Below are 27533 nucleotides of genomic sequence, written 5' to 3'. Positions count from 1 at the left end.
AGTAAGCCAAGATCTGAGACCATCAAAAGAAGACAGACAGATGAATGGACGGACAGCACTAATAGTGTAAAGTGTCAAAGACATATATATCATGAGAAAAATATTAGAGATTAGGTGGTCAGATGTGCAATATCTGTAAAACAGGATTTTAAATAAGATTTTTAGAACAAGAAAAGCCAAAAAATGAACATTTAAAAAATTTACATTAGGCTGAGCGTGGTGGCTCATGCCTGCAATCCCAGCACTTGGGATTGGGAGGCCAAGCTGGGTGATCACCTGAGGTCGGGAGTTCGAGACCAGTCTGACCAACATGGAGAAACCTCGTCTCTACTAAAAATACGAAGAATTAGCTACGCATGATGGCGCACGCCTATAATCCCAGCTACTCAGGAGGCTGAGGTAGGAGAATCGCTTGAACCTAGGAGGTGGAGGCTGTGGTGAGCTGATCGAACCATTGCACTCCAGCCTGGGCAACAAGAGCAAAACTCTGTCTCAAAAAAAAAAAAAAAAATTAATTAAATGAATAAAAATTTTAAGGAAGGAAAAGGAAACAAAAACTTCCTAACACTGATTACTGGCTTGAGTCTTCTTGTCTAATGGGCTCCATGAAATACTGGGGCAGCACTAGGGGTTGGAGGGGAAGCTACACATGTAGACTCTCCTGGTAAAATATCGGAATTTTGACAATAAAAATTTACAAGCTCCAAATATGGGAAATATTTCACTTAATTTTACTTAAAATAAGAGGAAAGAGATTTAGACCACCAGTCATTTCACTGGTAAATGTAAATGCTAGACATCTATGGAGAGCTGGGTATGTATGGTATGTGGTGACACACACCTGTAGTCCCAGTTACTTGGGAAGCTTAAGTGGAAGGATTGCTTGACTCCAAGAATTCAACATGAGCAGACTCCATCTCTTAAAAAAGAAAAAAGAAAAAAAAAAAGCCTATGAAGCTGTGTTTACAAAATTCTAAAGGAAAAAAATGTAGACAATGTGCTGCTTATGAATATTGAAAAGAGACATTTACAGATATTCTCCGATTTTGAAAGTAGAAAAGCCATTCACTCTGGGGGTAAGGGTTACTCAAAGCAGTTCCATTAAGCAAAATATGATCCAGAATAAAGATCTCCTGAAAAGGAAAAACACTGTATAAAACCTAATGGCAGGTGCTATGAATTCCTTGTATTTTAATCTCTAATACGTAGTCAGTCTTCATTTTCATACTATTTTTGTCTTTTATTCCTTAATCGGTCTTATTAGGTTTCATTTTTAGTTTTCTTTTAAAAACCTACTTTTGACTTTTTTGATCTTCTCTATTGTATCTCTGATTTCATTAAATTGTGCTCTAATTTTTTAAAATTATCCATTTATTTGGGTTTATCCTATTGCACTTTTTCTAACTTATAAAGGATTCATTTAGTTATTTTCAGGATTTTTTTCTTAATCAAGTATAGGATGATTTAAAAGAAATAAAATTTTAATTATTTTATATTAAGAAGCAATCTGTGATAAACAAAATGTGGTATACCCATACAATGGAATAAAATTATAATATGGATGAATAAGCCTCAAACAAGGTGCTAGGTGAAAAAAGAACAGAAACAAAAGACCACATACTATGTAAGTCCGTTTATAAACAATGTACTGAAAAGGCAAATCTACGGATAGAATAAAGTACGTTAGTGGTTTCCTGGGGTGACTGAAAATGAAAATAACTGCAAATGGGCAACATATTTCCTTTTGTGTGAAGGGAAATATTCTAAAAGTAGATTGTGGTGATGTTGCATAATTCTGTGAATATAATAAAAATAGGCAAACTGTACACTTAAAATAGATGAATTCTAAGATATGTAAATTATATCTCAAAAAATATGTTTAAAAAATAAGTACTCTATGCCTATTGGTAAATATTTGTAATGTTTTAAGACGATCTGGCCTATTGGACCCAGTCTTGTAATTCTAATTTAAGATGTATTATTGAATAGCTGATTTAGACTTGTAATTCTATCATGAAATTTTACTAAGTTTGTATCCTGTATTAAGAATACTCACATGGCCGGGCGCGGTGGCTCAAGCCTGTAATCCCAGCACTTTGGGAGGCCGAGGCGGGTGGATCACAAGGTCGAGAGATCGAGACCAACCTGGTCAACATGGTGAAACCCCGTCTCTACTAAAAATACAAAAAATTAGCTGGGCATGGTGGCGCGTGCCTGTAATCCCAGCTACTCAGGAGGCTGAGGCAGGAGAATTGCCTGAACCCAGGAGGCGGAGGTTGCGGTGAGCCGAGATCGCGCCATTGCACTCCAGCCTGGGTGACAAGAGCGAAACTCAAAAAAAAAAAAAAAAAAAAAAAGAATACTCACACAACTTAAGAATGTCTTATAATTTTAAATTATTATATTTACAAGATTTATTTAAATATCTAGGAAGGTTTTATTAAATCAGTATTTACAGAGAAAATATAAAATTTTAATTTATACTTACAGATTTAAATGTTTTAAGAAATTAAGACATTTATTAAAAGTTTGTTAAAATTTGTTACAGAATAAGATATGTATTTAAAGAGAACTAGTTTTGGCCGGGCGCGGTGGCTCAAGCTTGTAATCCCAGCACTTTGGGAGGCCGAAGCGGGTGGATCACGAGGTCGAGAGATCGAGACCATCCTGGTCAACATGGTGAAACCCCGTCTCTACTAAAAATACAAAAAATTAGCTGGGCATGGTGGCGTGTGCCTGTAATCCCAGCTACTCAGGAGGCTGAGGCAGGAGAATTGCCTGAACCCAGGAGGCGGAGGTTGCGGTGAGCCGAGATCGCGCCATTGCACTCCAGCCTGGGTAACAAGAGCGAAACTCCGTCTCAAAAAAAAAAAAAAAAAAAAAAAGAGAACTAGTTTTAAATGTATAAATTTAAATAAAGTGAACAGTTAAAAATCAGAAATCAAAGTAACTATGAATTATCTTTTCTATTCACAAAGCCATCATAAAGAATATTATTTTTAAAATCTCACATTTAATAAAAATCAAGTGTTGCCGGGAGCGGTGGCTCACACCCGTAATCCCAGCACTTTGGGAGGCTGAGGCGGGTGGATCACAAGATCAAGAGATCGAGACCATCCTGGTCAACATGGTGAAACCCCATCTCTACTAAAAATACAAAAAATTAGCTGGGCATGGTGGCACTTGCCTGTAATCCCAGCTACTCAGGAGGCTGAGGCAGGAGAATTGCCTGAACCCAGGAGGCGGAGGTTGCGGTGAGCCGAGATCGCGCCATTGTACTCCAGCCTGGGTAACAAGAGCGAAACTCCATCTCAAAAAAAAAAAAAAAAAAATCAAGTGTTTAAATAGAGCTAGCAGTGTAGGGATACAGGGATAATGTTTAAAAGTATGCCCTGCTGTTAAGATATTCATAATTCTAGTCAAGGAGTCAAAATTAACATGCTTTCCCACTATCACACATATACTCCAATCTTTTATTTCTTGCCCTAAGACTAACTGCCTACTTCATATCATCACCGAAATCTCCTAAATACCTAAAAATGCCTAAATCAACATCATTTTACTCCTTTCCTTCAATCCATGATTGAGAAATCAATCCATGATTGAGAAATCATGGATTCCTCCTATAGTCTGTATTACTTACCAGGAAAATGTCATCATGAACACTTTCCTGAGTAACACATGATACTCAGGTTAGACACCTCAGTCACAATTCCATTCTTTCCATAAATCACCAAGTATTTCCAGTCACTGAGTCCTATTCATTTTACTTCAAATAGATTCCTGCCGGCTGGACGTGGTGACTCATGCCTGTAATCCCAGCACTTTGGGAAGCTGAGGTGGGCGGATCACAAGGTCAGGAGATTGAGACCATCCTGGCCAACATGGTGAAACCCCATCTCTACTAAAATACAAAAGTTAGCTGGTGCATGCCTGTAGTCCCAGCTACTCGGAGACTGAGGCAGAAGAATCGTTTGAACCCAGGATGTGGAGGTTGCAGTGAGCTGAGATCCTGCCACTGTACTCCAGCCTGGGCAATGGAGCAAAAAAAAAAAAAAAAAAAAAAATTCCTCCCCATCTATTCTCTCTTTTCCATCCCTAAATTCAGGTTTTCACTATTTCTTACCTTAAAAATTATAATAAATGTCATTCATGTTGATAATAATGACAGTTATCATTAAGTGAACCCTTATTTGTGCTTCAGGCCCATAACAAAACCTTCAGAAGAACACTGTAAAACAAGTTCTACTACCACCTGGTACATGCGGGAAAAAAAAAAAAAATCTAAAAATCAAAGCAGTTAATTTGTTCCCAACTGCAAAGGCCAGCACCTAGATTTAAAACCATGCCTGTGACTCTAATGTCCAGGCTCTTTTCACTTCATCGCACTTAATTTTTTTTTTTTTTTTTTTTTTTTTTTTCCCCTGAGACAGAGTCTTGCTCTGTCCCCCAGGCTGAAGTGCAGTGGCCTGATCTCAGCTCACTGCAACATTCACCACCTGGGTGGGTTTAAGCAATTCTCTTGCCTCAGCCTCCCTAGTAGCTAGGATTAGAGACATGCACCACCATGCCCGGTTAATTTTTGTATTTTTAGTAGAGATGAGGTTTCACCATGTTGGCCAGGCATGTCTTGAACTTCTGACCCCGTGATTTGCTCGCCTCAGCCTCCCAAAGTGCTAGGATTACAGGTGTGAGCCACTTTGTTCAGCCGACACTACCTATTAATAACATCTATTAATTTGTAACTTATCTTTATATTCACCTACACCACCATCTCTACCACCAGAATTCACCCTTCATGCTGCTGCTAAACATCATCCTTTCTACATTTTAAAAACATTTTATAGCTTTCCACTGACAATACTGAAGACTTCTAATTTCTGAATGCCATGCATTATCATTATACGGTCTGATCCCAAATTACCTTTTCAGTCTTCTCTGCTACCATATTCTGTATACATACACTATGCTCTGGCCACACTGATCAATCACAATGTGCACTGTCAATGCTTCCATGCCATATGAACACAATATGTCCTCTGCCTATAATGTTCTTCCTGCAACCCTCAATCTAATTCTGAGGTATCCCCTATCTCACCCCATAGGCCCCAGGCAAACAGGCAAAGCTAATAACATCCTCATCAGTACTCAAGTTGTACTATTTTATAAACGACACCCTTTTGTGGTATTTAATTCCATTATATTTTGAGCTAAGAAATATTTATTCACCAGTGGCAATTAGACGAGAAGATCCTCGCTCTTGTCTCTAAAGACGGGAAAGGGCAAGGATGGTGGAGGCTTTCTGTGCTACCTGGAAACTGACCGACAGTCAGAACTTTGATGAGTACATGAAGGCTCTAGGTGTGGGCTTTGCCACTAGGCAGGTGGGAAATGTGACCAAACCAACGGTAATTATCAGTCAGGAAGGAGACAAAGTGGTCATCAGGACTCTCAGCACATTCAAGAACACGGAGATTAGTTTCCACCTGGGAGAAGAGTTTGATGAAACCACTGCGGATGACAGAAACTGTAAGTCTGTTGTTAGCCTGGATGGAGACAAACTTGTTCACGTACAGAAATGGGATGGCAAAGAAACAAATTTTGTAAGAGAAATTAAGGATGGCAAAATGGTTATGACCCTTACTTTTGGTGATGTGGTTGCTGTTCGCCACTATGAGAAGGCATAAAAAAGCTCCTGGTCTGGGCTTAGAAGGGTGCTTCAGTTTTGATGTTTACTCAAGTCTCAGTGCTATCCTATTACAGCACAGCTGATCATTAATTAGATGGTTATCCTTGGTGTGGAGGTGGAAAATGCTGATTTAAAAGTTTGTTACTCCAAGCAACTAGCCCACTTTTAATCTGAAAATTAATTAATTATGTTTTATAATTTGAATTAAAATTTTGTGGCCCCTCTTTTTTTTTTTTTATAAACAAGTGAATACATTTTATAATTTCTTTTGGAATGCAAATCAAATCTGAATAAAATCTTAAACGTGAAAAAAAAAAAAAAAAAAAAAAGAAATATTTATTCACCTTTTAACATCGACCTATTCTTTAAACTACCATTCTCAGGTAAGTGCTTAAGAAATATTTGTTGGATTGTAATTCCTACATCATTATAATTACCTGAGAGGTTGGAGACTTTATGAGGACTGTTTGATGTGTCAGGCATGCTGACGACTTGAAGAAACAGAAATAAAGTAAACAAAACAGAAGGGTAATAGATATCTGACCAAAAAAAGATGGTTTTCTGCTCCAGCTCAAATAAATTCTCTTCTATCTATCTATGGACTAAAACCAGAACTGAATTAAGGGCTCTCTTTGCTGGCCCATGAACAGAGGGCAGCAAACTTTCTTTGTGGAAAGCTGTAATCATAGCAAAGATAGAAATAAAATAAGAAAGTTAAAGTCCCGAAAACCAGTGTTACTCATACATTAAGGAGGGAAAAGAAAGATATACCGAATAGTTAGAACATTATCAGAATATAGTATTACATACATAATGCCATAAATGAGATTCAAAGGTATTAAATAAGTTATCAAAATCACAAAGGTAGTGAGTAGCTAGGTCAGATTAATTTAAGTCTTTGGAAATCCAAGGGCAGTTTTGTTTCATTTTTTCTTGTATATCAAACTGTCTAGGTTAATTATGCTTAGAAACAAACCATTTAATGCAAATCTGAGGTTGATAGGAATGAGTCAATTACATCAGTTCACAATCCATAGGCCACAATCCCTTAGAAGATCTCAGTCATTACAAGGTCAGTAAATCCATACGGGCACTGTTTGTAAATTAAATAAAAATGTGCTTGCATATACAGCCACTAACTTCACTCTTTTTAACACATCTTGCTACAAGCAATACATACATATTTATTTTAAAAGCACTACTGAATCCACAGTAACTTTTTTACATCACATTTTTTTCTCAAAGCTACCAAGGTACAAATTACAGTGTGAGAGGTAAGCATTGCATTCCTTTGTTTTTGCTTCTCTCTCTCTCCTCTGATGAAAGTTTAAAGGAAGGCCTCATATTCCTTAGGAGTAATGGAGTTAACAAAGTAAAAACAAAATTATAGCTGAATGATTTCCCTCACTTTAGGTAAAATGGAAATTTCTATAGTTGAAAGAACAAAGACAAAAACTCAACTTTGAAGGTTCTTAGGAGGTTGGAAAGGTAGGGGTTCCTCTTCTATCCCTTCCCATCCTTTCCCTATTCCTTTGTCCATTTATTCTCTTCTTTCCAGAGTTAGCCCCATCCTAGACCTACCATGCTTGCCCAAAAATTACTTTGGGCAGGGCGTTGTGGCTCACGCCTGTAATCCCAGGGAATTACTTTTGGAGGCCGAGGAGGGTGAAGCACTTGAGGTCAGGAGTTCAAGACCAGTCTGACCAACACGGCAAAACCTCACCTCTATTAAAAATACAAAAATTAGCTAGGTTTCGTGGTGTACGCCTGCAATTCCAGCTACTCGGGAGGCTGAGGGGAACTATCACTTGAGCCTAGGAGGCAGAGGCTACAGTGAGCTGAGTTCATGCCACTGCACTCCAGCCTGGACAACAGAGCGAGAAATCTGCCTAAAAAAAAAATAGTAGTAATAACAATAATAAATAAAAGTAATAAAATTGCTTTGCAATTAATTTACTGGAGGTAAAAAAAAATTAAAATTACTCATATTTCCCATTCCTCACAGTCAATTGTATGTGAAGTATTTCAGTCTTATACATTGCTGAACAATAAAAAAGTCAATGACATAAGGTATGACTATACGTAATGACGGGATCCCTCCTCATCCTACACCCCTCTAAACACCAGAAATGTCAGTGACGTGCATATAAGTCTTATTGTACAAAGCAGTGAAGAGAGCATTTAGAGAGCTGAGAAAAAAAATTATCTAGGAGGCAATATTTTTTTTTTCTTTTTAGTTTTTAAATACAGAGTCTCTTTCTGTTGCCCAGGCTGGGTTGTAATGGCACAATCACAGCTCGCAATAACCTCAAACTCCTGGGATCAAGTGATCTTCCTGCCTCAGCCTCCTGAGCAGTTTGGACTACAGGTATGCACCACAACACCTAGCTAAATTTTTAAATTTTTCTTTAGAGATAGAGTCTTGCTATGTTGCCCAGGATGGTCTCAAACTCCTGGCCTCAAGCAATCCTTCTGCCTTGGCCTCCCAAAGCATTGTGATTACAGGCAAAGGAGGTAACATTTCTTGAGAACTCAATAAAGTAAGGGAGAAGCAAGCCATATGGAGACACGTGAATGTTCTAGACAGAGTGAACAGCACTGATGCAGTTAAGGTATGAAATATGGTATATTGAGAACAAGCAAGAAAGCAGGCATGGTCAGCAAAGTAATTAAGATGGGAAGTCCATGATGAGGTAAGAGATTTAGAGGCACGATTATACAGTCCACAGTGAGGAGACTGGATTTTCAATTTTAATAGAAATGCACTGAAGTTTCATATTTAGGTAGCAGTAGAGCTAAAATAATCAAATTTATGTTGTTTAAGATTACCAGGTGGCTGTACAGACGACAGATTATTAGATAAAGCATTAGGAGACTATTATGACAACAGCCTTGGCAAGAGACAGTGGTAGCAACTTCCTTGATGATATGCTGATGTGGAATGCGAGGGAAAGGAGCTGAAAATGACACGTAGGCTTTTGGTCTGTGAAGTGAGTAAATGGTAGTTTAACTTTCTAGGATGGAGAAGACTGGAGGAGAAATGTTTGGCAGAGATCTAGTTCAGTTTTGGAGATGTTAAGTCTGAGATGCTGGTTAGAAATCAAAGTAGATCAATGAAGAAGGCAACTGGATAGGTGACTTTGAAGGGAGACACTGAAATGGGGCAATATAAAATTGGGAATCAGTAAAGGGTCAAGAGAAAAATCAGTTATCAATGAACCCAAAATTCCTCTGAAAAAATCAATATTGACAAATCTTTAACTAGACAGACTTCAATTTACTAAAATCAGGAATAAAACTGCGGACATCATTACCACTCTTACAGAAATAAAAAGGATTACAAGAGAATACCATGAACTGTTGTATGCCAACAAATTAGATAAGATGAATGGATAAACCTCTAGAAACTACCACAAAAAACAACTAAAAAACTGAAAAGACCTATAATAAGTAAAAAGATTAAAAATTTAATAAAACTTCCAACAAAAAAAGCCCAGGTGGAATGCGGGCTATTAAGTTCAGCAAGGTTTTAGGATACAAGATGAACATAAGAAAATCAGTTTTAGGTTGGGCAGGGGTGGCTCACACTTACAGTCCTAGAGCTTTGGGAAGCCGAGGTGAGAAGACTGCTTGAGTCCAGGAGTTTGAAACCAGCCTACACAACACAGCCAGATCCCTTCTCTACAAAATATTTTAAAGGCTAGCCAGACGCATTGTGCACCTGTAGTCCTAAACTGAGGTGGGAAGATCACTTCACTCCAGGAGTTCAAAGTTACACTGAACTAGGATCATGCCACTGCACTTGAGCTTGGATGACAGAACGAGACTTCATCTCAAACAAAACAGAAAAACAACAACAAAAAAACCACACACATACAAAGAAAATAACACATGCTGGTAAAGGACGTGAAGAAATGGGAATCCTCACACATTGCTAGTAGGAAATCAAAATGGCACAGACACTTTGAAAAACAAGTTAGATGTTTCTCAAAGTTAAAAATAGAATTACCAAATGACCCAGCATTCTACTCCTAAGTATATACACAAGAGAAAACAGGTGTTCAAACAAAAAGTCATACATGAGCCGGGCGCGGTGGCTCAAGCCTGTAATCCCAGCACTTTGGGAGGCCGAGGCGGGTGGATCATGAGGTCGAGAGATTGAGACCATCCTGGTCAACATGGTGAAACCCCGTCTCTACTAAAGATACAAAAAATTAGCTGGGCATGGTGGCACGTGCCTGTAATCCCAGCTACTCAGGAGGCTGAGGCAGGAGAATTGCCTGAACCCAGGAGACGGAGGTTGCGGTGAGCCGAAATCGCGCCATTGCACTCCAGCCTGGGTAACAAGAGCGAAACTCCATCTCAAAAAAAAAAAAAAAAAAAAGTCATACATGTATATTCATAGCAGTATTATTCATAATCTGACAGTGGAAACACTCAAATGTCCATCAACTGAAGAACGGATAAACAAAATGGAGTATAACCATCCAAAGGAATATTATTCAACCATAAAAAAGAACTGTTAAGGACTGAAAGTTTATGTCCCTCCCAAAATTCATGTTAATGCTCTGACCCCAGTGTGGCTGTATTTGAAGATGAGGTCTCTAAGGAAGTAACAAAGAGGAAATGAAGTCAGAAGGGTGGGTCCCTGATCTGACAGAATTAGTGTTCTTGTTAGGAAAAACAAAAAACCAACCAACCAAACAAACAAACAAACAAAACAGAGAAAGTACACACATGCCCAAGATCACTTGTGCTGTAGGAAAGGCTGTGTGAGAGGTTAAAGTGAGAAGCCAGAAAGAAAGGCCTTAGCAGAAACCAACACTGCTGGACCTTGATATGGGACTCCAGCCTTCAGAACTTAAGAAATAATGCCGGGCGCGGTGGCTCAAGCCTGTAATCCCAGCACTTTGGGAGGCCGAGGCGGGTGGATCACGAGGTCGAGAGATCGAGACCATCCTGGTCAACATGGTGAAACCCCGTCTCTACTAAAAATACAAAAAATTAGCTGGGCATGGTGGCACATGCCTGTAATCCCAGCTACTCAGGAGGCTGAGGCAGGAGAATTGCCTGAACCCAGGAGGCGGAGGTTGTGGTGAGCTGAGATCGCGCCATTGCACTCCAGCCTGGGTAACAAGAGCAAAACTCCATCTCAAAAAAAAGAAAAAAAAAAAAGAAAAGAAATAAGTACCTACCGTTTAAGTCACTAAGTCTGTGGTATTTTGGTTATGGCAACCTGAGCTGACAACATAAATGAAGTAATGATACATATAACCACATGGATGAACTTCAAAAATATGCTAAATGAAAACAAGACACAAAAGGACACATTATATGATTCCATTTATATGAAATGTCCAGAAGAGGAAAATTCACAGACACGAAGGATATTACGGAGGAAATATGGAAATGGAAGTGACTATGTAATAGGTATGGTCTGTCTTTTGGAAGGGTGATCAAAATGCTATACAATTAGATAGTGGTGTTGGCTGTACAACCCTGTGAATATACTAAAAGCCACGGAATTATACACAGTTTAAAACGGCTCAAATGGTAAATTTCAATTTTTTAAAAAGGAGTGAAATATTGGTAGATGAAACTTGGAAAAATGCATGTTGAGTGAATTAAGCCAGTCTCAAATGGTTACATAGTATATGATTCTATTTATATGATATTCTCTAAAAAACAAAACTATAGCAAGCAAATAGATCAGAAGCTGCCAGAGGTTTGGAGTGAGGCAATTAGGAAAGACAGCACAGGGGCCAGGCACAGTGGCTCGCGCCTGTAATCCCAGCACTTTGGGAGGCCAACGCAGGTGGATCACGAGGTCAGGAATTCAAGACCAGGTTGGCCAGGATGCTCAAACGCCATCTCTACTAAAAATACAAAAATTAGCCAGGTGTGGTGGCATGTGCCTGTAATCCCAGCTACTCAGGAGGCTGAAGCAGGAGAACTGCTTGAACCTGGGAGGCAGAGGTTGCAGTGAGCCAAGATCACACCACTGCCCTTCAGCCTGGGTGACAGAGTCAGACTTTCTGACTCAAAAAAAAAAAAAAAAAAGACGAGACAGCATAAGGAACTTTTTGAAGTCATGAAACAATTCTGTATCTTAGTTGTGGTGTTGGGTACACAAATTTATACATGTGGCAAAAGTCACACAACTGTACATAAAAATTGTCAGTTTTACTATATCTTAATTTAAAAAATAAAAATTTTGCTACAAAAAAAAATCCATCAGTCTATTTTGCACTTGACCAATGCTTATTTGTAACATAATTTATTGGTCATTTGTAAAGTATTAATTCACTGAGGACTGCACATTTTCCAAATGTTGACCTATTTCATTACATTAAAAAATTACATTTGTTGGGCTGGGTGTGGCGGCTCACACCTATAATCCTAACACTCTGGGAGGCTGAGGTGGGTGGATCACCTGAGGTCAAGAGTTCAAAACCAGCCTGGCCATCATGGTGAAACCCCATCTTTAAAAAAAAGAAAAAGAAAAAAAAAATGCATTTGTTAATATCGCTACTGTTCCTATCAAAAAGGTCATTTCAGGGAAGTTCTCATGCTCACAGTGGTGGATTAAGTTTTCCAATATTCTTGCTTTCACCCAGGATGGAGTGCAATGGTGTGATCTCAGCTCACTGCAACCTTCACCTCCCGGGTTCAAGAGGTTCTCCTGCCTCTGCCTCCCGAGTAGCTGGAATTACAGGTGCCCACCACCGTGGCCAGCTAATTTTTGTATTTTCAGTAGAGATAGAGTTTCACCATGTTGGCCAGGCTGGTCTTGAATTCCTGATATTGTGATCTATCCACCTCAGTTTCCCAAACTGCTATGATTACAGGCATGAGCCGCCATGCCTGGCCCACTTCATTCATTTTTAAGAAAATGTTTGCCAAATACTGAAGTCTGAATAATTATAGTTTGTCAGATATTCTTCCAAGTAAAATGGTATTCTATTAAAAAAGTAGGCCAGGCACAGTGGCTCATGGCTGTAATCCCAGCACTTTGAGAGGTGGAGGCAGGTGGATCACCTGGGGTCAGGAGTTCGAGACCAGCCTGGCCAACATGGTGAAACCCCATCTCTACTAAAAATATAAACGTTAGCTGGGTATGGTGGTGCACACCTGTAATCACAACTACTTGGGGGGCTGAGGCAGGAGAGTTGTTTGAACCCAGGAGGCAGAGGGTGCAGTGAGTTGAGATCGCACCATTGCTCTACAGCCTGTGATAGAGTGAGACTGTCTCAAGTAAAAAAAAAAAAAAAAAAAAAGTAGATACTTTACCTTGCAACTCAACGCAATCACAAAGAGCTTTTATGCATATTTCCCATTGCACTTAATAGAATATTAAGAGACCCAAGGCCCATGATTTAGTAAATGTAGTATATTTTTATTGCTTCATTATGGGCATTTTTAGGTAAAACTGGCACATACTCTGAGTACAAGGCAACGAAAGATTACAAGGACTACTATAATAATTCGGTACCACTGTGTTAATTTGTGCACCTGAGCAATTTTACCCGTCATTCTTTCAATGTGAGTACAACTGTCAACACAGTGCAAAGGGGAAATGACATCTTAACATCATCATGAAAATAATTTTGACCTTTCTGATCCCTAAAAGAGTCTCAGGAACCACCAGGGGCCCAGGGACCGAACTTTGAGACCCTGAAGGATCAAGTCATTTTTGTCACAGTTTTCTTGCTCTATTTATTAAAGTTGCAACTAATAGTTACATTTTCAGAATATTGTAGATCTTTAGTCCCCAGTTTGCTGAGTAAAAGAATATAGAGTTAAATGATGAAAGTAGTGGTTTAAACATAGGAATAAATGGGTACTTTTGGCTGGAGAAGTGTAAGCAGTAGGATATCTCAGTATCCAGTCTAATTATTACAAGTGCTCAGGAAGAGATGTAGGAAGTTTACAGATGGCATTAAAGGTAAGACAATCCAGTAAAATCTCTTAAGGTTGAGTAAGTACAAGGTAATATATTTAAGGAAAAAACAACCCAAATTAGATTTATACAATGATTGACCCTAAGCAATCAGTAAGTCTTAGGTGTCATTGTATATTCTTCTCTAAATCTACAATTATTACAAAGAATGTCATTACAGCTAAAAGAGAATACTAAAGCTGTTGGACATTGTTGGGAAGAATATTATAAACTAGACAGTATGGGTTAAGAATCCGTAATCTGAAAATCTGAAATCAAAAATACTCCAAAATCTGAAACTTTTTTAGTACTGTCATGATCCCCAAAGGAAATGCTCATTGAAGGATTTCGGATTAGGGATGCTCAACTGTTAAGCATAACTCAAATGTTCCAAAATCCAAAACAATTCTGGTCCCAAGCATTTGGGTTAAGAGACCCTCAACCTGTATACCTATAACATGGTGATGAACTGATCACTAAAGTTCTGAGTACAGTTCAACAAGGCAAATATAAAGGACTAGAAAAATATATGACAAAGTCTTGACTGGGCACAGTGGCTCATGCCTGCAATCCCAGCACTTTGAGAGGCCAAGCAGGGCAGATCACGTGAAGTCAGGAGCTCAAGACCAGTCTGGCCAACATGACGAAATCCTGTCTCTACTAGAAATAAAAAAAATTAGCAGGCACATGCCTGTAGCCCCAGCTACTCAGGAGGCTGGGACACGAGAATCACTTGAACCTTGGAAGGAGAGGTTGCAGTGAGCTGATATCGTGCCACTGCAGTCCAGCCTGGGTCACGGTGTAAGAGACTGTCTCAAAAAACAAAGCCTTTAAAATCATTAAGAGAAACATATAAAAAAATATTAAAACAGGCCATTCTTTTTAACAAAAATATAAAATCAAATCTAAAGTATCCTATATTAGAACTCTAAGTAAAACCTGACCAACCCAAATCCTCTCACTTTTTATTTTTCTTTTCAGTTCATCCTGAACAACCCAATTCTCAACTAAAATCCTTTTTAAAAAAACATTTAGCCAGCTGCAGTGGCTCACACCTGTTATCTCAGCACTTTGGGAGGCAGAGGCAGGGATCACTTGAGCCCAGAGGTTTGAGATCAGCTTGGACAACACAGGAAAACCTTGTCTCATTTAAAAAAAAAAAGGTTTAATTAGCCAGGAGCAGTGGCACAAGCCTAGGAGGTCAAGGCTACAGTGAGCCGTGATCATGCCACTGCACTTCAGCCTGAGAAAGAGATGTCTCAAAAAAAAAAAAAAAAGAAAGAAAGAAAAAGACCTATTTAACATTCTAATGCTAAAAGAGAAACAAATGACAAGTCAACAAACTATTAAGAATGCCATTTAAAAAAAAGATTTATTGTTATATTCTAAGCTCAGAACACATGGGGTCCAATTCTGAAAGCTTTACTGTAGCATATCTTTTTTCAAATGAGAAGTAATGTTCTAAATAACTGTAAAGCATTGCATTTCCTTAAATTAAGTATGTACTAAAACCAAAATAACGTAGTATTTATTTTAGGGCATTTTCCCAAAAGGCCTATAAATAGATTTACAGGAACTTCCAGTTGAACAGTTATAGGTTTATTGGTGGGACCAAACTATTCAGAGAAGTATGTGAAGACAACTTTACTCAGCTGGTGCGGTGGCTCACCCCTATAATCCCAGCATTTTGGGAGGCAGGCAGATCACCTGAGGTCATGAGTTCTGAGACTAACCGGACCAACATAGAGAAACCCCATCTCTACTAGAAATACAAAATTAGCCGGGCATGGTGGCACATGCCTGTAATCCCAGCTACTCAGGAGGCTGGGGAGGAGAATCGCTTGAACCTGGGAGGCAGAGGTTGCAGTGAGCCAAGATCACACCACCATACTCCAGCCTGAGCAACAAGAGATAAACTATGTCTCAAAAAAAAAAAAAAAAAAAGTCCTGTTACTACATATAATTGATAAAATGTGTATTAAGTGCACATATATACCCACTACCCTCCCCACCAAATACACACATCAAGCTAAGCTGAAAAGGTAGGTAGGAAATGCCTCACGTGCCAGAAATGAAAGAGAGGTAGGTAGGAAATGCCTCACGTGCCAGAAATGAAGGAGAATCTGGAGGACAGCTGGGAGTGCACTGACACACTAAGGGATGATGATTAATATGGTAACACAGCAATTTGGGTTTTAATATGCAGGCAGGGGCAGAAGGGCCTTAAAAAATGAAACTGAGACTCTCACATAAAGGCTAGGACCTACACCTTACTCCAAAGTGTGGTCTGCTGACCTGCCATATCAGCATCTGGCAGCTTGTTCCACAGAAATGTAAATTCTTGTACCTTAACCCAGACCTAATCAATCAGAATATCTGGAAATGTGCCCAGGAATCTTAGTTTTTAACAAACTTTCCAGGTGATTCTTAAGTTTACAAAAGTTTGAGAAATGCTGTCCTAGAGACACTGCACCCTCAGGTGCAGAAAGGATTGACTGGAGGGAAACATCCAAACACTGGCAAAGAAAGTTCTCTTCTGAGATACAGAGAAAGGACGACAAGTCTCGCTTGACAAAGTGAATCCCTTGCTTATGCCCTGCATAAGGTTTGGAATCCAAATATACTTAACAGTTTTCAAGTATGTTGCTCCCAGGATCGCTTTATACTCTTAAAAATTACTGAAATCACTGAAGAGCTTTTGTTCATGTAAATTATATCCTTTGATATTTTCTATATTTAAAATTAAAACAGAAAATGGACTCACATTCCATTAGCTGTGAGAGTGAAGGCAGAATTACTTACCATAACCTCTGGAAAACTTCACTAGTGAGAGAATGAAGACTGAAAGGCAAGTAACAGCTTAGTATTATTATTATGAAAATAGTTTTGACCTCCTGAATCTTCAAGTCCCTGAACTTGTAAAATTTATGCAAAACTATTACAAAAATGAGGTGAATTATTATATATTTAACAGTATATTTAAACATTTAAAATGTTATATGGTATATATAACCATATATTATTGTATCTTGAGTTATATATATCACTGTTTAAAAAAAATCCGTATTTCTTAAGAAACTTCCACTCTTGATACAGCCATTCCATAATGTATACATATATCAAAACAAGTTGGACACCATAAATATATACAATTTTTGTCAATTAAAATATTTCATTAATTAAAAAGAAACTACCAATCAAGAGAATGAGAAGGTAAACCACAGACTGGGAAAAAAATATCTGCAAAAGACACATCTGATAAAGGACTGTTATCCAAAATACACACAAGATTCTTAAAAACTCAACAAGAAGACAGACAACCCGATCAAAAATGAGCAAAAGACCTCTACAAACACCTCATCAAAGACATACAGAAGGCAAGTAAGCATATCAAAGTTCAACATCACATGTCAGCAGGGAAGTGCAAACTGAAACGACGAGATACAGCCATACAGCAGGGAACTGCAAATTGAAACAATGAGATGCAACCATACGACTGTTAGATGGCCAAAATCTAGACAGACAACACCAAATGCTGGGGAAGATATGGGGCAACAGAACTCTCATTCATTGCTGGTGGAAATGGAAAACTGTACAACCACTTTGAAAGACTGTTAGTTTCTTACAAAATTAAACATACTCTTATCATATGATACAGCAACTGCACTTCCTGGTAATTACTCAAATAAAATGAAAACATGACCACATAAAAACCGTTACACAAATGTTTGTAACAGCTTTATTTATAATTGCCAAAACTTGAAGCAACTAAGATGTCCTGTAGTAGGTGAACTGATAAACTATGGTACATTGAGACACTGCTAAAAAGAAATGAGCTATCAAGCCATAAAGAGACATGGAGTAATACGCATTAAAGTGTATTACTAAGTGAAAGAATCCAAGCTGAGGTTTCATACTCTAGGATTCCAACTTTATAAAATTCTAGAAAAGACAAAACTATGGAAAACAGTAGAAAGACCAGTGGTTGCCAGAGTTAGGCAGAAGGAGGGATAAACAGGCAGAACACAGTTAGAGCAGTGAAACGACTCTGTACACTACAATGGTCAACACATGTGCCAAAACCCATAGAAAATACAAGACTAACAGTGAACCCTAATATAAATTATGGATTTTGGATAATGATGTGTCATCATAGGTTCATCAACTGTAATAAATGTACCACTGTAGTGTGGTCAAAAGTGGAGGAGCAAGTACATGTGTGGAAGCAAGGAGTACTTTCTGCTCAATTTTGCTGTGAAACTAAAATTACTCTAGAAATAAAGTTTATTAACTTAAAAAACCCACCACTATTTGTCAAGTTTTAATGCTGAATCAAAAAAAAAAAAATACCCAGAATTATCTGAAAGGCTATTATAATATTTCCCAACAACCTTTATGTATCAGGCTGGATTTTCATGACATGCTTCAATCAAAATAACATATGCAACAGTTGAATGACAAAGTAGATACAATAATTCAGTTACCTTCTATTAACCAGACATTGAAGAAATGTGCAAAAATGTAAAAGCAATGCCCATTTTCCCACTTGTTTTGGGAAACAACAAATTTTCATTAAGAGTTATTTAACATGTTAAGAGGTTGAGCAAAAATGTAAAAGCAATGCCCACTTGTTTTGGGAAACAACAAATTTTCATTAAGAGTTATTTAACATGTTAAGAGGTTGATTATTAGTTCAAATAAATTATTAATACATTAGCTCTTCAAAGAGCTCAGTAATTTTTAAGGGGTCCTGAAACCAAAAAGTTTGAGAGCTGCTTATCTAGGACAACAACACTCAAATAAACAGCAATTAGAGGAAGCTAGAGGAAGACAAAGCCAGTATATCAACTAAAAATAAGTCAATGTTATCCAAAGAAGAAAGAGACTACTATAAGAAATAGTGAATTATCATACACTGAGAAGTGGTAAAACAATGGAGGATAGATTACATGGCTTTAAAGAGGATATTTCCACCACAACAATCTATATAACATCATGGTACCACAAATACCGATTAATAGTCTCAATTAAAATAACATTACTTTATATCACAAAGCCAAGATTTGATATCTGCTATATTCACAGAGAAACAGCATATATTACCATTTTATATTACATATTAAATATGTTAAAATACCAGTTAACCATCATAAAACTGTATTCTAAAACTTGACATTCATTACTTTCTGTCTTCTCCACAATTCTGAGATATGTACTATTACTATCTCCCATTTACAGAGTCAGATAATGGGGCCAAACAGCTGTCAAAGGAGAGGCTGGGATTCAAATCTAAGTACTCTCTTCTCCAGAAGAGAGTTAGACAAACCTTTTCTGTAAAAGGCCAGATGATAAATATTTCAGGTGTTGCAGACCATATACAATCTCTGCCCCTACTTCACAAAAAACCACCCTTAGCTCTGGAGACTTACAAAGACAGACCACAGTCAAGATGAGCCTAACCAGGTTGTCTGAGACAATTAAGCTCAAATGCACTAAGATATCCATTGTATGTAATAAATTTATTTTTCTTATGTATCCTAAATGGTATTAGTTATATTTGATTCTTGAAGACCAGACAGTCACTCCAACTGTGTTCAGTGGTTCCCCTACATTCAATATAAGAAACAAATATCAACTGTTACATCTTGGCTATCTGGAAAAATATGATTCTGTGTATTTTTTCTAAAATTGTACTGATGACTCATTAATGCCAACAAAGGGAAGGAGAATTAAATCATACAGTGTTGCTTTACATTTATGTGGTCCCCATTAAGAATATACATAACCGGGCCGAGCGCGGTGGCTCAAGCCTGTAATCCCAGCACTTTGGGAGGCTGAGGCGGGTGGATCACGAGGTCAAGAGATCAAGACCATGCCTGTAATACCAGCTACTTGGGAGGCTAAGGTGCGAGAACTGCTTGAACCTGAAAGGTGGAGGTTGCAGTGAGCCAAGATTGTACCACTGCACTCTGGCCTGGATGACAGAGTGAGACTCTGTCTCACCAAAAAAAAAAAAAAAAAAAAAGAATATAGATAACCTAAACAAGATGGACTTGAAATATATTTTCACAATGCTAGAAGGCCACCATCATCACAACCTTTGTAGTCTCACTATGCCCTCCAGGAAAAACCAATGATATAAAATACTTTGCAAAGTTACATTATTTCAAACTGACAGCTCTAAAGGTCACTGACATTATTAAAGGAGAGTGTGGACTAAAAAGCTACATTGCCTTTTGGGGCAATGTCAGTTTAAACCAAATAGAGCAAAACCAGTATCTGAATGCTAAAGGCCAGCCAGATCCTTAAGGATTTTCAATATTAACAGTGAAGCGACTGAAGCAACATTAAGTAGGGGAATATATGAAACACCGTTAGTCCACAAATCCCAAACCATTACTTCTTGTAACATGTTAGACATGTAAACAGAATCATAAAGATGCAATATTGGCTGGGCATGGTAACTCACGCCTGTAATCCCAGCAATTTGGGAGGCCAAAGTGGGTGGATCACTTGAGGGTAGGAGTTCAAGACCAGCCTGGCCAACATGGTAAAACCTCATTTCTACTAAATACACAAAAATTAGCTGAGCGTGGTGGTGCATGCCTGTAAATCCTAACTATTCAGGAGGCTGAGGCACAAGAAAAGCTTGAACCCAGGAAGCAGAGATGGCAGTGAGTGAGATGGCACCACTACACTTCAGTCTGGGCAACATAGTGAGATGAAAGACTGTCTTTAAAAAAAATTGATAACACAGTCTCCAACTTAGATAACCATTACATTTCAGAAGGTCTCATAAAATACTGCCTAAGAGCACAATGAGATATAAATTCTACAACTTTTCTACCAGCACTAGCAGTCTTACTGTTAGCTTTTTATATAATGAAAATAATTATGATTTTTGAAGCTATAGAAGTACTGTACTTATTAGCCACAACCTCTGTGGAGATACCTTGGAATAAGATTCTGGCCTGTGCTTGAATCCTCACTCTCCATTCATGACTACAATAAAATAAGGGGAAATAATGAAAAGGAAAGCAGCTTTGCACAGTGGTTTAGAACATGAACTCTTAAAGCACTGCATGGGTTCAAGTCCTACTTCTACCTTTTCTAGCTACGTGGTCTTGGGCAAGTTTCTTAATTTCTTTGTGCTTCATCTGTAAAATATGTATGACAATATATTTATTTCATCAAGTTTCTATGAGGATTAAATAAATGAGGTATTTGAGAAAGTAAATAGTATTCAGCATATAGTGGGTGTCATATACACATCTTAAATGGTAAAACAAAATTAAAGCTAGACGTGGTGGCTCATGCCTGTAATCCCAGCATTTTGGGAGGCCAGGTGGGTGAATTGCTTGAGCTCAGGAGTTCAAGACCAGCCTGGGCAACATGGCAAACCCCCATCTCGACAAAAAATACAAAATTAGTTGGGTGTGATGGTGCGAGCTTTCAGTTCCAGCTACTTGGGAGGCTGAAGTGAGTGGGAGGATCACTTGAGTCTGGGAGTCGAGGCTGCAGTAACTTGTGATTGCATCGCTGCATTGCAGCCTGTGCAACAGAGCCAGACAGTGTCTTAAAAAAGAAAGAAAAACAAAACACAATACAAAAATATCAAGCTGATGAAATAGGAACTCATGGTTAATGAACAATATGAGGCTGACAATGAAAGGTCATCTCAAAACAGCTTTTTCATACCCTTGGATCTTAATTTTCAGCAATACTATGCTCACAGAGAGTATCTACTAGGTGGAACGTAGTCAAAACTGAATTCTTTATCGTCTCCAAATCTGTGCCACCTCGTCTCCTCCTTCTTGGTTAATGGCAACTTTAAACTTTCGGTTGCTTAAGCAAAAAACTTTAGAGTCCTCCTATTCTCCTCTCTTTAATCCTCTTCTCTCTCTTCTCACTCACATTAATCTATCAGCAAATTCTGCTGGGTCTATCAATCTAATATATTTAGAGTCCTAATAATTTCTCTCCTCTACTAGTTGGGTACTAGCAACCTTCATCTCTTACCTGGATTGATGCAGTAACTTCCAGCTTGGTATATGTGTCAATTCTGCTTCCTGCACTACTGACCAATTCTCAACGTGGCAGCCAGTTAGTTTGCTAAAACTAAGCTGTATCTCATCCTGTCAACTCTCCTGCTCAAACGCCTACAATGCTGCCAATTTTGCTCAGAGTACAAGTGGAGGTTGTCACAATGGTCTATATACCTTACATGGTCTGCATTCTGTTATTTTTCTATACTTTTCAATATACTTGCACATACTGATAATCTGCCTGGATCCATTACTTGTATATGGATGCGAAACAGTACTCTAATATTTTCATTTTTCTTCATTATTAACTAAATTCTTCAATAAAGAGCTTTCCACTATCAACTATTACCTTGTAACACATTTTGTGGATGATAGGGAAGATAATATGCTTCATTCTTCTCCTATTATAAATTTTCAGGAAATGATACCCTTGCAATTTCCGAAGACAATCAGTAAGTTATTTGTATTTTATTTTACTTTTTTGAGAAGGAATCTCACTCTGTCACCTAGGCTGGAGTGCAGTGTCATGATCACAGCTCACTGCAGCCATGACCTCCTGGGCTCAAGTGATCCTCCCACCTCAGCCTCTTGAGTAACTGGGACTACAGACATGCATCACCACATTCAGCTAAGTTTCGGATGTTTTGTAGAGACAGGGTTTTCACCATGTTGCCCAGTCTGGTCTTGAACTCCTGAGCTCAAGCATTTCATCCATCTCTGCCTCCCAAAGTGCTTGGATTACAGGTATGAGCCACCAAACTGGGTCTATTTTTAAAGTATCATTATGAACTCCTGGATTTTTGTTGATTTGATATAGTTAAATCTGTTGTAGTCATTTTTTAAAAATAGTGCATTTTCCATCTTAGGCCAGTGAGAGCACACAAGACGGTCCCAGGGTCCTTTGGATGCTTGAACTTATCTTAGCCAATACACAAATAAGCAAAAGATTTTACTTTGATGTTTGAATTTGCAATTCCTTGATTATAATAAAGACTGAACAATTTTTAAATATGCCTGTTGGTCAGGCACACCTGTAAACTTGGCACTCTGGGAGGCCAAGGCGGTTGGATGACCTGAAGTCAGAAGTTCAAGACCAACCGGGACAGTATGATGAAACCCTGTCTCTACTAAAAATACAAAAAAATTAGCCGGGCGTGGCGGCAGGCGCCTGTAATTCTAGGTACTTGAGAGGCCTGAGGCAGGAGAATCACTTGAACCCGGGAGGTGAAGGTTGCAGTAAGCTGAGATGGCACCACTGCACTCCAGCCTGGGCAACAAGAGTAAAACTCCGTATCTTTTAAAAAAAAAAAAAAAAAAAAAAAAGTCTACTGAGCTTTTTAATTCTTTGTGAACTGCCTATTCATTTCCATGTCCATATTTTCTGAAGAGTCATTAACCTTTTGTACTTTCTGAATATTAAGAGTCCATTCTAATATATGGCAGGAAGTTATGTATTAATAAAAGCCACAATCTTTTTTCTCTGTTTGCTTTTTGATTATATGGCTTTTGTCACATAAAGAATTTAATTTCTAAACAACCATTTAAAGGCCTTTTCCATTTCAATATGTGGTATAATTTGACTGTATTCCCAAATTTCATGTGTTGAGAAATTAATCCTTAAATTCACATGTTGATGGTATTTGGAGGTAAGGTCTCTGAAAGGTATTAGGATTAGGTAAGGTCATCAGGGTGGGGTCCCCATGATGGGAAATAATGGCTTTAAAGAAAGGGAAGAGAGACCTAAGCTGGCATTCTTGCCCTCTCCGTGAGGTACCCTCCACCATTAGAGGCAAGAAGGCCCTCCTCAGATACGGCTCCTCAATCTTAGACTTCCCAGACTCCATAAATGTTAAGAAATAAATGTCTTTTCTTTATGTATTATCCAGTTTCAGGTATTCTGTCACAGCAAAAGAAAAAGAACTAAGATACTATGACAGGAGAAAAAAACTGTCTATGTTGCTTCTACTTCTTTTATGTTTTTTCTTTTTCTTTTTCTTTTTTAAAGTTTAAGTCTCTGACCCAGCTAAATATAATTAGCTATTTATAAGTCGGTATTTTACCAGTAGAATTTTGGATCTTCAAAAGCAAGATCTACCAATTTTGTGCCTCCTACCTGTGGACCACATTTTGGTTGTTGTTTTTTGTTTGTTTGTTTTTGACAGTCTTACTCTGTCATTCGGGCTGGAGTGCAGTAGTGCAAACACAGCTAACTACAGCCTCAATGAACCTCCTGTGCTCAAGCGATCCTCCCACCTCAGCCTCCCAAGTAGCTGGGACTGTAAGGGCACTCCACCATGCCCAGCTAATTCTTATATTTTTTGTAGAAACAAGGTTTCACCATGTTGTCCAGGTTGGTCTCTAACTCCTGAGCTCAAATGACTGGCCCACCTCAGCCTCCCGAAGTGCTGGGATTACAGGTGTGGCCACCAAACCCGGCCCATGTGTTTCACACACATGGTTTGAGGAATGAAGTACTGGTGATGAACAATTAAAAATCCTATTTCCTCTGCTCTTAAACTAGGGCAACTGAGTCCTACTGTAACCACTGAAATTGTAACCACTGAAAAAAATAATACATTGCCTTGACATCTCACAAAAATTTTAAGAGGTAAAGGTGGGGGTACAGAAAATGAGTATGGGAATTCCGCTTCTAAGAAATGATGTCTGGGTGGAATCTCAAAATAAGAAGCAGGTATTAAATAATTTAAAAGATTGATAGGCCAGGCATGGTGATTCACGCCTGTAATCTCAGCACTTTGGGAGTCTGAGGCAGGCAGATCATGAGGTCAGGAGATCAAGACCATCCTGGCGTTGAAACCCCGTCTCTACTAAAAATACAAAAATTAGGCCAGGCGCAGTGATGCGTGCCTGTAATCCCAGCTACTTGGGAGGCTGGGGCAGGAGAATTGCTTGAACCAGGGAGTCAAAGGTTGCAGTGAGTCAAGATCGCGCCACTGCACTCTAGCCTGGCAACAGAGCAAGACTCCATCTCAAAAAAGATTGATAAAGAGTACTCTAGTCATAGGGTACTCTACGTGTAGAGGTAGGAAAGTGAGAGTACATGATCTGTTTGTAGAATTACAAGAAGTTTATTATAACTGCTCCATCAGTTCTTGGCATATAAAATACTATATAAATGTTAGCTATTATTATGCTGATTACTGGAACATGAAGATAAACTAGGTAAAATAGTAAGCAGTAAACTAAAATATGTATGGGAAGTCAAGTTAGTGTCCAGATTTTATCTGGAAGATTATGATGAGTCATTAAAGGATTACTGATGGGATAATGGAAATCATGTTTAGAAACACTACACTGGCAATATAGGTTAAAGACTGGATGAAATACAGATACACAAGAATCAGAAAGAATCTTCAATGATGATGTATGTAGAAGTGATAAAAACTTATAAAATAGCAGAAATCTGCAAACATTATGCAAGACACCTTTTATAAGCATACTGATCTCTACTAAAGCTACAAAATACCTAATAGTTGTATAGCATGATATATATATCCTTAATAAATATTTTTAGACTATAATTAATGTTTTCTATTTTAGTAAAATGAAATTTCCATTTAGTAAAGTAAATCATTCTCAAGAAAACTCTTTCTGGGTCATGAAGTGGCCCATTTGTCCTCTTTTCCACAAGCCAGAGAGGTTGGCGAAAGCTCATGAATGTCCCTCAGTCAATCCAAAGGCTGGTTTTCTAAAAACTGCATGATGCTATCCCTTCCCCCATACCCTTTAATGCTCGAAGAATATTTTAGTCATTGTTCACCACAGATTTAACATCAAAACAACTTACAGCCTGACCAATATGGTGAAACCCCATCTCTACTAAAACTACGAAAATTATCTGGGCTGTGGTGGCAGGCTCCTGTAATCCCAGCTACTTAGGAGGCTGAGGCAGAGGCTTAAACCAGGGAGGTGCAGGTTACAATAAGCCGAGATTGCCCCACTGCACTCCAGCCTGGGCCACAGAGGGATAACCTGTCTCAAGAAACAAAACAAAACAAAACAAAAAGCCTTATTTAGCATTGAATCCATTCAAATATAGAATCAAGTTAACGAAACTACAGGAATTAGGATTGAAGAAAAAATGTAAACTTCATAAACCTGGAAAGCATAAAACTAAAATAATTTACAAACTCAGCAGTTCAGGGAAAAAGTGATGAAAAGAAAGGTCAGAATGCTAATTTCTTTACCTTTGAAAGCACAACCACTGTCTTAAGTTGAAAGTTTAAAAAAATCCCAATGACAGTTTTTTCCCCCTCATAATGATTTTCCCCACAAACTCAGAAGAAGCTTTCAGAAACTAATTACAGTACTTCCTGCTGTGAATTAACATTTACTTCATGGTAGCAACGGTTTCAATTTCCCTTTCTGCTAAATTCAAATAGAATTAAAGTTAATATTTAAAAATACAAACAGTATATATAATGTAACCCAATTTTTATTAAAATCATGTCTCTCCTTCCAACCATTCATTCATCCCTCCACTCATCCCCCTCAGCCCTTTGCTCGCCCTTCCAGCTGTTATCTATGCAATAAAAGTTGTCTACAGTGTTAATAATGGCAGTTTTTTCTGCATACGAAATTTGGGGTGACCCTCTGCTATCATCTAATACTATAGTACTTGGTTTTTTAAAAAAATAACCTTTTAAATACAAATCTCATTTGAAATCACATAAATATCTGCCCAACCCCAAACAGCTTATACAATAAGAACATCCTCCTCTATTGGGATTCTGAAACACTAAGGCTATTATTGTTATAAGGAGAATTAACTGGTGGTCTTTATCTTCACTATAATTTGTTAGCTATGGTCTTATGTTAATTTAGCTTGCTCCTTAGGGTAATTTTCCTTTTTTTTCAAGGCAGTGTCTCACGCTGGAGTGCAGTGGTGTCATCTAAAGTCACCGCAGCCTAGAACTCCTGGGCTTAAGCGATCCTCTTGCCTCAGTCCCCTAAGTAGCTGGGACTATTTCTAAAAAAAAAAAAAAAAAAAAAAATTTACATCCTCCATTTCTTTAAAAAAAAAAAAATTAGCCAGGCATACAGGTGCACACCACCACGCCTAGCTGATTTTTTGTAAAGACAGGGTTTCACCATGTTGCCCAGGCTGGTGTCAGAACTTCTGAGCTCAACTGATCCACCAACCTTAGCCTCCCAAAGTGCTAGGACTACAAGTGTGAGCCACCACACTAGCTTCTTCCTTTATTTGTAAATAGCACTGCTTCTGTATCTTGCTAAAATCCTCACTCAGTTCAGGTTACCCTCATTCTTTGGACACTCTTAAAATCTCATTAACAAAAGCTATACCATGCGGCTGCTGATACTGATGATATCTCTGAAATTTCCACAGGTTCAGCAATACTTTTTACTGACACTGCAGTAATGGCATAAGCCACATGTGCCCTCACAGTAGAGTTCACACCTAACTCCAGCTATTCAGATTATCAGACATGGCTGCCTATGTAGTGACAGTAGCATGTGAGTTAGCTACAGACTGCGGGGCAAGCTACAGGACTAGCAGTTTAGGAGCATTTCTCATCTCAGGTGTTTTTGGTCAGAAGAACTGCTTCTATGTGGCATGGACTATATGGATATATTTGGGACTCCACCAAAAGTTACAAAACTTCCTGGGGAGAAGAACTGAAGACCCTGACTCTATCTTGACTCTGTGAAGTGGCAGTCATTTTGACTCCAGAATGTTATTAACTTGGTTTGTTTGTTGTTGCTGTTTTGTAAGATATACATCCTAAAATGCTCCTCTCCTCCTCTCTGCCTACAATATCATGGTTCAATAATAAGTGATCAACTACTGCAGCTACTTTTAAAAAGTAATTTAAAATTT

The 27533-nt window shown here is 38.3% G+C and overlaps 2 protein-coding genes across 18 annotated transcripts in view; one reads left to right on the top strand and one right to left on the bottom strand.

The window, feature by feature from the left end:
- Positions 1-27533, bottom strand: part of LCOR (ligand dependent nuclear receptor corepressor) — a 163779-nt gene that overhangs the window by 97648 nt on the left and 38598 nt on the right. Inside the window, exon 1 of one of the 17 annotated variants that reach the window (XM_074382696.1) lies at positions 16431-16469. The exons of the other annotated variants lie outside the window; for them this stretch is intronic. The gene's annotated coding sequence lies outside the window, so the exon portion shown is untranslated. Of the gene's footprint in view, positions 1-16430; positions 16470-27533 lie in introns of those variants that run through there. 17 annotated transcript variants of the gene reach the window in all.
- On the top strand, positions 5236-6022 carry LOC101031838 (fatty acid-binding protein, brain). The gene has a single exon (XM_003922344.4). It carries the CDS (start codon positions 5289-5291, stop codon positions 5685-5687), a length of 399 nt encoding a protein of 132 aa, XP_003922393.1. The 5' UTR covers positions 5236-5288; the 3' UTR covers positions 5688-6022.

This window comes from Saimiri boliviensis, chromosome 12 (genome assembly GCF_048565385.1).
Source record: "Saimiri boliviensis isolate mSaiBol1 chromosome 12, mSaiBol1.pri, whole genome shotgun sequence".
In the NCBI taxonomy this organism is placed as follows: domain Eukaryota; kingdom Metazoa; phylum Chordata; class Mammalia; order Primates; family Cebidae; genus Saimiri; species Saimiri boliviensis.
This window is presented reverse-complemented; position numbering and strand designations above follow the sequence as displayed.

Coding starts and splice junctions, on each gene's coding strand:
- LOC101031838 (XM_003922344.4), top strand. CDS start 5,289: ATGGTGGAGGCTTTCTGTGCTACCTGGAAACTGACCGACAGTCAGAAC.